This window comes from Cottoperca gobio, chromosome 18 (assembly GCF_900634415.1).
Source record: "Cottoperca gobio chromosome 18, fCotGob3.1, whole genome shotgun sequence".
Lineage (NCBI taxonomy): Eukaryota > Metazoa > Chordata > Actinopteri > Perciformes > Bovichtidae > Cottoperca > Cottoperca gobio.
The window spans coordinates 8,888,526-8,902,856 of record NC_041372.1 but is presented as its reverse complement, the minus strand read 5'-3'; the positions used below and the strand labels follow the sequence as shown (position 1 = coordinate 8,902,856).

Here is a 14,331-nt window from a genome sequence, read left to right as displayed (position 1 = left end):
ACAAATCAAATTTGTAGACTTCCCATTTAAATTACATAATTCTTTTTTCAAGCCAATCAAATGACTTGCCAATGTTTACTTCACATTTTACTAAGCAAATTACACATTGAGAAATATGAGATTAAAGATATGTATTGATTTTGGCATAATATTCTTGCAGACATTATCTAGATAATTTGCCAAAAGGATTTTCCTATATAGTATAAATAAAACCTACAACCAAAAGTAGTGCTACTGCATAATTCTTTCCATTGCTTAACACTACAAACGACTTTCAGAAAAACATCAAATAAGTCACAATTTCTACTTAGTGGCTTAGTGTGTCGTAAAGTAGTGTAGCCCTCATTCTCATTGCTGAAAAATCAGTATAGGACGCTTCATGATTAACTTTTATGTCCTACAAGATGGTGTAGTGTTTGATGTCCTATTTCAGTACAATTCCTAGTAGGGATTCTGAGACTCTTGGTAAATACTTTTGATAAATGATAAAATACATAATTAAGCAAAGATAGGTAAATATTTACAGTGCTTGAACATGATGTATCAGACAAGAATTAACCGCTAATGTCAGGGGAAAAGTTTATCAGGAAGTGAAAAAAGCAGACTTTTACTTAGCTTGACAACCATGCAGTTTTCAGATCATCCAATAGGTTTTGACAGTGTAATGTAAGGGTTGCACATTCTAATCAAGCAGTAGAGGAGCATGTAATTTGATTTCTGGTTTTGGGTATGGTCACCAGCAAGAAATCTTCTCAAAATACAGGAAGTGATGACTCATTTCAGATGTTTGTAGCAGATGTTTTTTCCTAAATAGAGTAAGCAAGCATTTTTCCCAACCATCTTATTCCCTGAGTAATGTCATTTTACAAGAATCATGGGAAATGGGATCCTTAAAAAATTCAGAAATACAAAATCAAACATTGAGGTTTTCACATAACAACAGCAATATATGGATAATGGGCTGTGTGTCATATGTGTGTATGAGGCTGATACCTGGTCGGCTGTAATTCTGCGGGGAACGGCACGGGGTGTAACGTCCGTAACCCCCCAGGGAGCTGTTAGAGCTGGGACTAGAGGGCCTCCGCTGACGGGGCGACTTCTCCCCATCGCCCTGGACGCACAAACACATGAAGTAAAAGAAGTCAGAGCCCTCTATGGAAAAAACAAACATTACCTCACTCCGTAATCACAATATCATACAGGAATGTCTGACAGGAATGTCTGACAGGAATGTCTGACTCCATCTCGGATATATTCTTAATAAGACGGATCAATCAAGGCATACAAAAGATATAGGAATAAATACGGCTAACGTCAAGACAGATCACTATCTGTGATGTACAGTCAGCAGTGGGCTTATAAAACTGACCGTTTAAAACTCTTTCCACTTGTTTCATTTGATGGATGGCATACATTGTCAAGGCAAATGTAAACATGTCAATGTAAAATGTCTTATGACTATACTTCGAAGGAAATTCAAACAGATTTCAACCTGTTCACCCAAACTACAAAAAACATTTTCTCACTTACCTCTAGTGGTATCTAGCCATGCTCATAGTTTTGGTTTCATTTGTCCAGGATTTGAGATATCTGTCTCTGAGATGTTGGCATTAATCTCCAATACAATGGAGGCAAATGGAATTTGTGACGCACACAGCACTGAAAGATTTATTTTAATTATCCAATAGCAATGTGTCTTTTATGATTGTCCCTGTTACTCTGAATTATCCACATAATGCACTATTTCCTAAGTAGTTTAACGGTTCTCAATACTGCTTCAAAGCAGAGGGATTGCCTCCACAAGGCTCTCAACCTGGCGACAGCAAAGCCAGAAGCTAGCGGCTAACAGTTCTAACAGTGTCAATCTACGGGGGAACTGGAGGATGGTTGTTACATTTCTGTGACAACGTTTTCAGTCAAGACGTCGTTATCAGTGGTAACCGCCATTTGAGAGCAGTGCAGAGCTGCGGCCATTAGCTGGGGGCATACAGACTTGCATGCACTAACATGAATGTGTGGCTATGTAAACAACGTATAGTGAAGCTTGTATAACAACAACACTCAGAGAGAGGGTAACTTCACTCTATGATCAAGAAGATATTACTCCACTATATCTTTGTTGTTTGCTGAAATATTAACGCTCTGAATATTAAATTGAGAACCTTTAAAAGATAAGGAGTTCTCAGTGAGGTAAACATATCAACATATATACTTCTTTTTGGTTATTTAGATGATATTACCCCTATTTTAACAAGATCCTTTTGGCAAGCTTCAGCCCTGTAAAAGTTGCCTGTGTAACTGATCAGGACTTAACTCCTTTTCTATGGGAAAATCACTATAAGACATCTTGGTTCTCAATTTCACACAATGTTTTGATTGTGTCATAGAAGTAATTGAAAGGTTTTGGAGCAACATTGCTCAAAACTTTTAAATTAAAATGTGGTCATGAATTTTAAAGAATAACAGAAGTTTATTACTACTTGGGTCTTTTCATAATTTTGCCTTAGCCTGATAATTAGACAAAGAAGTTGTGGTAGTGGTTGCTAGGAGCAGATGGCTTTAAGTTTTTTGTGATGATCAGATATACGCCAATTTAAGAGTTGTTATTTTCTATGATTTTTTTTCCATCTCATCCACGCTCGTCATTTTTGTGGCCACTTTTCTGTTGCTATTTTGTTATCATTCTTAAAGTATCTGCTAACTTTGATTGGTCCATTGGTTCTCTAACTTGCAGAAACAGCTGTTAGTGGATTGAAGTTGTACCAGACTGATTTGAATAACTAAACAAACCTGAGTTGTGGGCATTGATTAACAAGTCTGAAACCAGCCTTTGTAGGCCTACATCCAGATGTGTCACAGTCTGCTCCAGTACTTCCTACCTTAGCCCGGTACTTTCCACACTCCGCCTCCTTCTCACCTCACCAGCCAGCCTCTCCCACCTCATCACCTCACCTTGGGCTCAGGCTGCTGCCAATTAATCAAGCCCTTATTTAAGCATCTCCCAGGCACTCACTCAGTGCCAGATTGTTCTCTACTCATGTCAGACTTTCCAGCGATTACCCCCGGACTGATTTCCTGTTACCGACCCCTGCCTGTCTCCGAACTACCCGCCTCGTCAAATCCCCGGAATACCCAACAGCCTTCTGTCCCCGACCTCAAACTCGGTTTCCTCATCTCTGAACCTGGGTTACTTATGTCTGAGTAACACCATCTGCTGTGTGAAATTATCATTTTGCATTAGGTCTCTGCATGTGTCCTGGGATTTCCTGTACCTGCCTGTTCCGGTAAATAAACCTGTGTATCTACAATTCCTGGTTTCCTGTGTGTTGCATTTGGGTCCTTACACTCCCCGTGACAAGATGCCAATAAAAAGAAGTAAGCCGGGGCAAGAAACATTAATATTAGCTTCTGGTTCAACTTTGACCTACCGTACTTAGCCTAAACATTAGCTACAAAGTTTTCCTGTGTAATGAGGGATTTGTTTTGATATTTCAGGGGGGGCTCACTCAAATTTAACCTCTTAATCATAGGTCTTCAACAGGGGGTATGCGACCCCCCCCCCCCAGGGGGTCCGCGGAGGTACTGCAGGAGGGTCGCAAAATTGTTTGTAGATAAAGCAAAAAAAACACCTACAGTCAGACACAGAGTGGAGGAAAAGAGAGGGGTGAACTAAAATAAATTTGCGCCACGTAAAAATAGCACTAGTCACCATGAAGCTCCATCTAAAATTTGTATTTAATTATTTTACTGTTCTTTTTAAATCAATAACACTTGAATTATTCTATATTTCAAAATGACAATATAGAATTTAAAATACAAAAATATTTTATGCATATATGAACTCGGACCCTGTCTGGGGTCAGAGTTAAGCTAAATCTCCATTTGCCTTTTCGCTGAGAAAGCTAGCGGGAGCAGCTATGATGGGGCGCTAGGTGCGTTTTTTACGCTAAACATGGCAGAAAAGCAAAAGAAAACAAACTATTTTTACAATGGGAGGAAGAATTTTTTTTTTTTACAACAGTGAAAAAAAAGTGTGTGTTTCTTTTAGGAAGTTTTTCCTTTTTCTTGTGTCATAACCTGTACAGTCTGTAAAGCACACTGAGACAAATGTATAATTTGTGATATTGGGCTATACAAATAAATTTGATTTTTTTTTCTTTTCTGTACGTGTCACAAAAGTAATAGGAAAATACAGGAAATACTAGTTGTGAAGCACAGCAGGGGACAGGAGGAACGACAGAGTGTTAAGCACCGCAGGGGACAGGAGGTGAACTGCTCTTTCTAAGAAAAGTCCTCAGTCTAGTGAATTAGCACTTCTGATAGCGGAGTCTAGTGAATTAGCACGTCTGATAGAGTAGTCTATTGAATTAGCGCATCTGAGACCTGATCCTTTGATATATGCATATAAATACTAGTAAATACTAGTAAATTCACAATAATCATTGTGAGGAATAATTAACATTAACATGTGATCAGACAGTCTCTTCACATATAAGAATATTTATTATGATTATCATTATTAATGATAATATTATCATTAAAGGTGCAACTATGTTATTCAGGAAGTTTGTATCAAACAAGTAGCCCTTCGTATTATTCAGTACCCTTGAAGTAGCTCTCAGTATCAAAAAGGTTGGTGACCCCTGGTTTAGACAATGTGTCTAAACTGTTTGCTTTTTTACAACTCTAATGTAATCTGCTCACGTTTATTGCCCACTTGCTGCCTTATCTTGGTTAGTACATAGTTAGTACAATGTTATCTTAACTGATAGAAATTATGTTCAAAGTTAAGAACATAAGACTCAAGTCTTAAATATACATAGTTATTATTTAAGCATATGAATAATTTGGCTGCTTTAATTAAAACAGCATCGTCTGTATGGACCATTAAAACCCATATGAAACGTTTAAGAGATCTCCACTTTAAGTCCCCCCCTCATCTGACAGACATAATGCATTAAATTACCTGCAAATGAAGAAGGGGAGAAAGACAATGATTAAGACAAACTCAGGGGGTCCGCGGAGGTAATTGTGTGTAGATAAAGCAAATATTTCTTATTAAAAAAAAGAAAACATAACTTTTTCTTTTTGGGCATTTAGCCTAGTGCAGATATACTGTATATTGGTATTAAAGGGCTGTTGTTTGATACGTAAACCAAAAACTGTCAGTACAAAAATGCCAAATATATGCTTGAGGTAATTTAGAAACCTTGTTGCCGTAGACGTATAATGCCCTCTAAGGTGCCCTTCCAGTGGAGAAAATACGATGCAGCGCCATATTGGGTGGCCTATAAGCTAGAGAACTTTCTACGCACTGGCGGCCCACAGTATGCAGCTGGTGACCTTCAGACGGCTTGAGTCTGCCACTGTATTGCTGATTATACTTATCTACTACAACAAATTCTTAATGCAAGATGTAATAGATATATATATATATATATATATATATATATATATATATATATATATATATATATATATATATATATATATATATATATATATATATATACATTTAATATCAATATGTAGTATTTACCAAGTTTAGCTTTCAAATAGTGGAGTACAAATACAGAATATCCCTCTCAAATGCAGAGGCATAGAAGTATAATCAAGCATACATTTAAAATACTTGAGTAGAACACAAGTATTGTACTTAAGTAAGAACTTGTATGTGAATGTAGCCTACCTAGTTAATTTCCACCACTGGATTAAAGAGAGGTAAAACAGTTAAAAAGAAGAACTAAATGACAGAGAGTTTAGAGCTGTGAGGTTGGTCTACCTCTCCATAGTGCCTCTCCTCAGATGGGTAGCTGACGTATGGAGAATAGGACAGCATGTCAGGCCTGTCTATGTTATAGATTGCCTTGGTCTTTGGAAGGGCTGCTAGGTCCTTGTAGTCCAGCATCTCCTCACCTAGTTTGGCCTGGCAGCAGAGAGAAGAACAAACATTAATAATTAATCAATTGTGTATTGGTATAACTATTTTGTTCTTTAGCAAACATGTAAAAGACAAATACTACAGATCATTAGCACAATGCTGGAAAAAAAGCTGAACTATGCGCTGCTGCTGCCCCCTGGTGGTGGTCTTACATAGATGACTCTGCTGGGAGAGCCTGAGGCGCTGGATGCTGGGACTGATGTAATGCTCTCAGATGAAGTCCGGGTCACCTAAAACACACACACAATTATGTTTACATAGATATTTGGTTCTGATTTTCAAATCTCCCTTGTTCTTTTAAGTAACCACAATAAACTCTCTTCAGTGCTTCATGTACAGTAGTTCATTATGTACTTATTATTTTGTTCATGAATTAATCACTTGAATATTTTTGTAATTAACCAACTAAATTTTCTTTGTCTGTAAAATGTTACAAAAAAGAAAGATCCATCACAAGTTTGACCCATGGTAACATCTTCAAACTGCTTGTTTAGTCCAACCAACAATTCAAAAACAAAAGATATTCCATTTATATAAAGGTGAAAATGTGATTCCTCCATGACCTACTTTTTAAAAAAAAATACTTTTTATAGTACAGTTTAAGGGAAGGGGGATGAGCATTTGGCTGTGGATCGTATTCAAACCCCAGGCCATTGCAGCAAGGACTGTACGTGGGTCGCCTACCCTACCAGGTGAGCTATTGGCGCACCACTATATATAAACTGTTATTTTTTAAATCATTACTTGTACATTTTGTTCACCAATGAGCAAATTTGAATTTGAATACAAGTATTACACAGTGGTGCTATTAGTGAAGCTGCACCGGACGTAAGCAATCAGCACCAATTAGTTATTAGTTAAAGCACACAAGTTGAAGACAGAGTGGACTTTCTTCATCAGTGATGTCCTCTGTGTCTGTCAAGTTGTGTGAGTGTTACTCTCTTCAGATACAAATGATATATCCTCCAGATGCAGGTACTGACACAATCGTCTCTATTTGTTCGTTAAAGCATCCCTATACATGCACAGACTGATGATGTTACAGCATCATCAATCACTGACCAGTCAAAGGTCTTTACAGTAGGTGGCCTGTGGGTGTGGCTGCTGCTCAACATGAAGCAAATATAGTAGTATGGTGTCAACAGTTATGATCAACCCATGCAGCAGATGATTGTGGGTTGAGTGGGGTTTGGGTGGGTTGCAGGGAAGCACAGGCTACCAACCTGTTGCTCAGGGACCTCATTGAGCTGTATCCGGACCTGCTTCTGGGAAGGAGAGGGGTTAAGATGAGGAATAAGAATGGGAGATGGAGGAAGGGCAGATACTGGATATGAGGCTGCACGGCTTCTGATGCAGAGGAAAAACAATGGTAATGTGTCCTGAACTGTCAATTAAACCCCTCCTCTTCATTGTGATTGGTTAGTCACATCCTTCACATAGGTACTGATTTGTCTTGAGGTTGATAAGTTGAACTTGCCATAGTACAGAGACGTGTCTGTATGTGTCTTAGAGAGGTGGTCAAATTCTAAAAAGTGTAGATATGATGAAAAGTGGTCAAAAGATTTAAGAAAAAGGTCCTAAACTTCCTAAAACTAAATTGTCTTGGTAGTACATAACAGTATGTTGCTTTCTTGTAAACAACTTTCTTGCATACTCTAGAATAGAACCTAGCATATACGAGGCAGTGTTGAATATTAACAGAGCACTGGAGTTCATGACCGTAAAATTGCATTTTGCACCTTACAACTTTAAGTTCTTATTTAGTCTCCCTGACTGTAATATAAATGAGTTCTCTTTTGTATACACAAAGACATTTTAGACAAATAGCAGGCATTATCTGGAGTCTGTTAAGTTGATGAGGATTTTGTTTTAGTGATTATTAGGGAGGTGGAAAGTAGTTAAACTACTTTTGTGTTAGCCTTCAATTTTAACCAATCTTATCTCCCTATTTACAGCTCTTATTGAGATCAAATCTTCCCAAATCCAATAAATAATGTTTTAAGAAATGGGGCTCTGTGGTCTAATGTGGATCTATTTTGTTTCTATTTCAGGATTTGTAAAAAAAATTGCCTCAAGCATCTTATCTCTTTTGACAACTGATCAGCTGTCACTAAGCAGTCTTTTTTACACACCTTATTCTTCTCCTCCTGCTTGGCTGCTTGTCTGCATGGAGGATGCCAGATAGAAGATCCTGAAGACAAATTGTGATTAATTCCAAAACTTACGTGTCTATTTCACATGTGTCTATTCAATTGTCGCATTGTCACATTGGGTTTATATTGCTGTTGGTTAGTGAGAGGAAATAGAGACTGAAGACATGTGTTTAAAGTTTAGAGACAGGAATAAAAGAGTGAAGAGAAAGGGAACAGAGCGAAGAATAAATTATGTCACCACTACATTTTTAGCACTTCTTATTGTCTAACAATAGACAGTCATGTGTTTTAGGATTTAATCCTTTGTGGTCAGGCAGATACAGTACCTTAGAGCTAAGAGCTATTCTCAAAGATCCTAAAGTTTGAAGCCTATTTGTCTTGAGCCCCAAAAACTGCTTTTACCTTGCAGGTACATTTCTTCTCCCTCTGCAAACATCTGTTCACATCGGGCACAGCGGGCACATGTGGGGTGGTAGTGCTTCTCTCCAGCCTGTTTAGAATCAAACAAGAACAGGTAATGACGATCAGCACATAGTTTAAATTGTGGTGTCTTTAAGGGAAATTTGAAAGGGGTAATCAAGTAATTAAGTATTGTACTTAGATAAAGTTAGGGGAAAAATAAAAGGTTAGAATTGAAGCAGAATAGCCCAGATATTGAAGCAGAATAGCCCAGATATCCTGAATTTTGGTTTAAATGAAAAACAGGGTCCTACACTTCTCTTAATGCAAAACAATAGCATATTTTCATTAGGCATTCCCTGCAAGGTAAATGTCCACGTTTTTTCAAAGTCCCCACCACCAGTTTGTGTTTTTTGTTGGTGTGTTACACTTAAATTCTCTAAATCCAAACTCAGGTAACCCTGATCACATCATATGGTAAAGAGTGGTAGTGAATTATACAGCTGAGTGATCAAAACCATTATGGAATAATGTCTCTAGATGTTTTGCCTCATCACTCAGAGTTCATAATGGTATAGGAACACCTACCATACCAATCATAGAATAAATGCAAAGACATTAGTGTTTGTGTAGACCAGTATACACATACATTAACTTACTCTCTGCGTGTCTCAATGCACAACCAGTCCTGGGAGTGTTAATTGTAATTTTGAATACCATTACTTTTTTAAAATTACAGGTCATTTAGCAGATGCTCCTGCCCAGAGTGACTTACAGTGAACTAACTACAGGGACAGTCCCCCTGGAACAACTGTGGGTTAAGTACCTTGCTCAGGGGCACAATGGTGGCACTTTCTATTGAACTCAGGACCTTCTGGTGTTCTGTTTGGAAGGCATACCACTAGACCACTAGGCTACCACCATTGATGAAAGTAATGCTAGTTAAAGTAATTATTTATCCATAAGATGGAGCACTTGTAAGTGAGAGTAAGAGTAAGGAGAAAAGTGCCAAAGCAACATGGGTTTAAAAGCATTCCAAACAACTTGATTAAAATAAAAGTTACTTGATTTGACTTGACTTACGTGACTCATCAATGTTGATCAATAGCAAAGGAAAACATCTAGGATACATATACTAAACAATAGTTTAACAGCTTTAGTATTAATGGTACTTCAACTCAAAATGACCAAAGCTTCCTACAAATTATCCAATAAAGCGGTGGCAGATCATTTATTATGATCCTTATGTTTAACACTGACATTTAGATGCTAATGGATGTGGGATGTTATCAAGAGCTTCAGTAAGAACCCAGTGTGAGGGGAGTGGGTTGTCATTGTAAAGATGGATATGTCTGTGATATTGCTTTAAAGTTATTATGTGAATAGTTTTTGGGCTTGTGAAATCACAGGGCCACTGGGATATATAGGTCTGCAGGGTTCCATGTGGTCCTCTAAGACCCAACCTGGGACCCCAATTAGTTTGGGTCTAAAATACCAGTGTTTATCTCTCTTCTATCTGTAACTGTGTGGGTCTAATGGCATGTTTCCAAAGCATATTACTAGACTCAACTCGGCTCACCTTTTTTTGGGTTTTCCACTAGGGATAGTACATGGTACCTGGTACCTCAGCTGAGATTCAAGCAACCTGAGGCAATACTAAATTGTGACGTAAAAACACTGCAGACCACTGATTGGTCAGAGAGAATCGGCACTAGCATATCACGGAATATCCTGCACAAACTTAGTGTTTTTAAACAACAATACAATAAGTACATTGTTTTAGGTTGAGTGAAAAAAAGTATTTTTTCAGTCAAATCAAATTTATTTGTATAGACAGAAATTATGTTGTGTTGAAAAAAGAGAAAGTATGGATGAATCCAGGAAAATGTCCAGCAGGACCAGGGCAGCAGGTGCAGCCACGATTCCTGATCCTGACTTTATCAGTGACAACCTGCCACATGAAAGACATAGAAACTCCGGGGATGATACCCCGGATGATGTGTTAGTAACATTCATTTACATAAATGCATACAGATAGAGAGGGAGAAGAAGAGAGAGGGAGGTGAGGAGAGAGGAAGAGAAGGAGGAGAGCAGGGAGTTGTCCCCCGGCAGTCTAAGTCTATAGCAACATAACTAGGGGCTGATCCAAGGCAAACCTGAGCCAGCCCTAACTATAAGTTTTATCAAAAAGGAAAGTCTTTAGCCTGCTCTTAAATGTGGAGAGGGTGTCTGCCTCCCGAACACAAACTGGAAGCTGGTTCCACTGGAGAGGAGCTTGATAGCTGAATGCTCTGGCTCCCATTGTACTCATTGTACTCTAACCCTGCAGTCTGGGAGCGCAATACTCTAGTTAACGGGTGTCAAACATGCGGCCCTGGGGCCAAAACCGGTCCGCCAGAGGGTCCAATCCGGCCCGCGGGATGACTTTGCAAAGTGTAAAAATTAGTTGTTTTGATTATAAAGTAAAATACTGTTCCAAATACCTGTGACAAAATGTTTTGTGCCTTTGTAGATATACTGTGATCTGTAAGTTGTAATGCACATGTGTAAATTATAAATGAGGCATAATATTGTTGAAATTGTCGTTATTTACAGGTTATTATGCTGTGATTTTACTGGTCCGGCCCACTTGAGATCATATTGTGCTGTATGTGGCCCCTGAACAAAATGAGTTTGACACCCCTGCTCTAATTGGTTTATAAGGTACTATGAGATCTTTAAGATATGCTGGAGCCTGACCATTAATTGCTTTGTAAGTCAGGAGAAGGATTTTGAATTCTATTCTGTATTTTACCGGGAGCCAGTGCAGAGCAGCTAATACGGGAGTAATATGATCCCGTTTCCTAGTTCTTGTCAATACACGTGCCGCTGCATTTTGGATCAAGCGACTTTTTGGGACAACCTGATAACAATGAGTTGCAGTACTCCAGCCTTGAAGTAACAAATGCATGGACTAGTTTTTCCACCACTGCCAGCACCCGTTATAGACACGATACATCAACACAAAGCACACTCTTTGATCTTACCCAAATGTTATGACATTTTGAATGCTGAGTCTCTCTGTTACAGTTTCAAAGAGCAGCCCAGCACAAGAAGAGCGGCTGAAAATGGCATTTAATACACTGAGGCATTTGATTTAAAAATAACACATAATACCAAAGTGAGTCGGGGCGGGGTTATCAGTGGTAACCGCCGTATGAGAGCAGTGTTGAGCAGCAGCCATTAGCTAGCCACACATGTAAATTACACGCGCGGCCAGAACAGCTATGAAAAAAAAAAAGTACAGAGAAGTTTGGGTTACAAAATACACAGAGGTAGTGTGACTTTGTTCTCTGCTCAGATAGCCATTACTCCACTCTATCTTTACAGAGCAAAGTTGTTTGCTGCTATATAAATGCTACGAATATCTTATCGATAACCTTTTAAGGTACAATGTGTAAAATATGCCAGAATTTAAACCTAAAAAAAAAAGTTAACTAGCATTATCAACAGAATGTGAAGAGGTTACAGTCTTAACATTATGTCAAAGACAGACGTCTTTAGATATCTCTGCAACACAATACATAGACATGTATTGTGTTGCAGAGATATCTACTGAAATTAGTATGCTAACTGACTAGCCCCGGCCCGTCCTGTCTGGTAATACCACTTGTTCCTCTAGAGGCGATAGTGAATCACTGTAGTGCCAGTCTGACCCCGGTCCAGAGGGAAAAGACGTACAGCTGCCTTGACTTGAGCTTGTCAATACCTCCATCATCCCTGTATGTTTTGATTTTTTTTTTTACTAAATCTAAAGAGGCGGAAACGAGAAAACGACTCGCACCTTTGCTTTGTTATCAGCGTCTGTGGGAGGCTGGTTCGCTGGGAGTAGAGTGTGCGACGGCTGGGAGACGGGCATATCTTCCAATAGAAGTTTGAACATAAGTCAAATTCCCACCGGATAGTCAAACTTTCTGTTGTTGTTGTTACACAGGTTAGACCAAGCACCCCATCAGCCCGCTTTTACTCCCGGTGCTCTGGTTTTCGCTCTCCGAATCCAAGCCGTCAGAGCCTGCACGCTTCCCTCCCAGCAAAGCAGTCCTATGACAGTGCGGAGGTCGTTTCCTTGTCTCTGCCACCCCGGACCCAAGCCAGTATAAAAACTATCAAAACATAACAAGTTATTTTATATATACTGTATATATATATATATATAAGTTATTTTGACTGGCTTTCGAATTTTGCGCATCATTCTTGTCTATTGACTGACTGACAGACAGGCACACAAACATTACACAGGAGTAAAACATACACAGTAAATATATAACACTGGGAGAGAGAGAACACACAATATAAAGAATGAATTAAATTTAAATATTTTAAATAATGTAAAACTTAGAATATAATAAAAATGACAAATTACTACAACTAAAATGTTAGCAATAATATACACAGGTAGCTATTCTAGTAACATTTCTCATGTATCTGCATTAGCAGTGCATAAGATCTGATGAAATTTTAATGATCGCTTTGGGGAAATGGGTTCAACGCTGGAATCTGTTCAGTGGAAATATGAGATTAAGAAGTATGAAGAATGTCAAATAACAGGGTACATTATGCAAAAAAATACAGTAGAACAGAGAAATAACAACTTGATGAACAAAGGGGTACAGCAATGATTTTGTTTCACACTTCCATAAAGTTAGGGCACTCACAAGAGAGAGTTGAAAAAAGAAAACCAAAGCAAAAAGATGAGATATTTTGACTTTTAGTCCATAGTATGGTTATAGATCCAAAGTTGCTGGATGCTACACTTATAATGATACAAATCAATACCGTTTTTTGTTTTTTCTTAGATCTTAGCTGCCCAATGTCTTTTCAACTTAATGTGCCCAAATAGTAACGCAGGCTGGCTCTTATACATTTGTAGCCTCCAACTTCTCTGCTCAAAGTTTTGTATAGCCTAGACAAGCTTGTAATTTGTTTTAATCAAAGAACCAAATATTGTCTAATGTAGCTTCTCATCTTTATTAATGATTTTAAAGGAAGTTTCTCTTCCATTAAGCGTGACTTTAACTTGAAACCCTGAAATTAAACTTTGCAAATCTATTATATAAAATATATTTTACTGTCAGTTTTTTACTGATTAGAAAGATATTGATCATGCATATTACACAGTAGTATCAATAGTATATACTTGTCTTTTAATAACTGTGCAACCTTAGGCTATGTAGGGGTAATTGCAACTGTGCAAGTTTTCTGAAAAAGTGACAGCTTTGTGTCTGTATATCTTTCTCTTTATCTAGCTACAGTAACTACCAAGCTAGATAGCTATCTAGCTGTATTTATATATTCAGTTATCTTCTCATCTGTAGATGGATACGATAGTCATAATGCCATCCAAAATAATGAAATGCCATCTTTCACCTGGTCATTCATTCATTCATCTTTGTTTAGCTGTGTATTCTATTCAATTCATCCATCCATAAATCATTATTATTATTATTATTATTATTATTATTATTATTATTATTATTATTATTATTCGATCTACTCACCTAGTTCCTACATTTCTCTTTCCATACCTCACCCATTTTAATCCATCTAGAAATATTGTTTAGGTGGAAGTTGAACCATATACTACATACAAACATGCTACCACAGAGTGTTTCTTCTAAATATAACCTATCAGTGCTGTAATGTTACCTCCAGGACTTTTCCAGTGATGTACTTCTTGCAGCTCTCACACTGGATGCCAAACATGGCGTGGTAGTCCATCTCACAGAAGGGGATTCCATCCCTAATAGAACAACACAGGACAAGTCAGCAGATCAGAGGCAGCAGAGAGCATCAGATACA

At 38.1% G+C, this 14,331-nt stretch overlaps 1 protein-coding gene across 10 annotated transcripts in view; it reads right to left on the bottom strand.

The window, feature by feature from the left end:
* Nucleotides 1-14,331, bottom strand: part of ablim2 (actin binding LIM protein family, member 2) — a 101,371-nt gene that overhangs the window by 22,311 nt on the left and 64,729 nt on the right. For 7 of the 10 annotated variants that reach the window (XM_029454425.1, XM_029454423.1, XM_029454428.1 and 4 more), the window contains exons 6-12: nucleotides 14,179-14,272; nucleotides 8,497-8,584; nucleotides 8,074-8,132; nucleotides 7,165-7,206; nucleotides 6,094-6,171; nucleotides 5,783-5,926; nucleotides 994-1,111 (exon numbers count right to left, since the gene is read on the bottom strand). In XM_029454425.1, the coding sequence (XP_029310285.1) occupies nucleotides 994-1,111; nucleotides 5,783-5,926; nucleotides 6,094-6,171; nucleotides 7,165-7,206; nucleotides 8,074-8,132; nucleotides 8,497-8,584; nucleotides 14,179-14,272 (623 nt within the window). The remainder of the gene's footprint in view (nucleotides 1-993; nucleotides 1,112-5,782; nucleotides 5,927-6,093; nucleotides 6,172-7,164; nucleotides 7,207-8,073; nucleotides 8,133-8,496; nucleotides 8,585-14,178; nucleotides 14,273-14,331) is intronic. The other 3 variants (XM_029454427.1, XM_029454431.1, XM_029454426.1) reach the window with 2 other exon arrangements.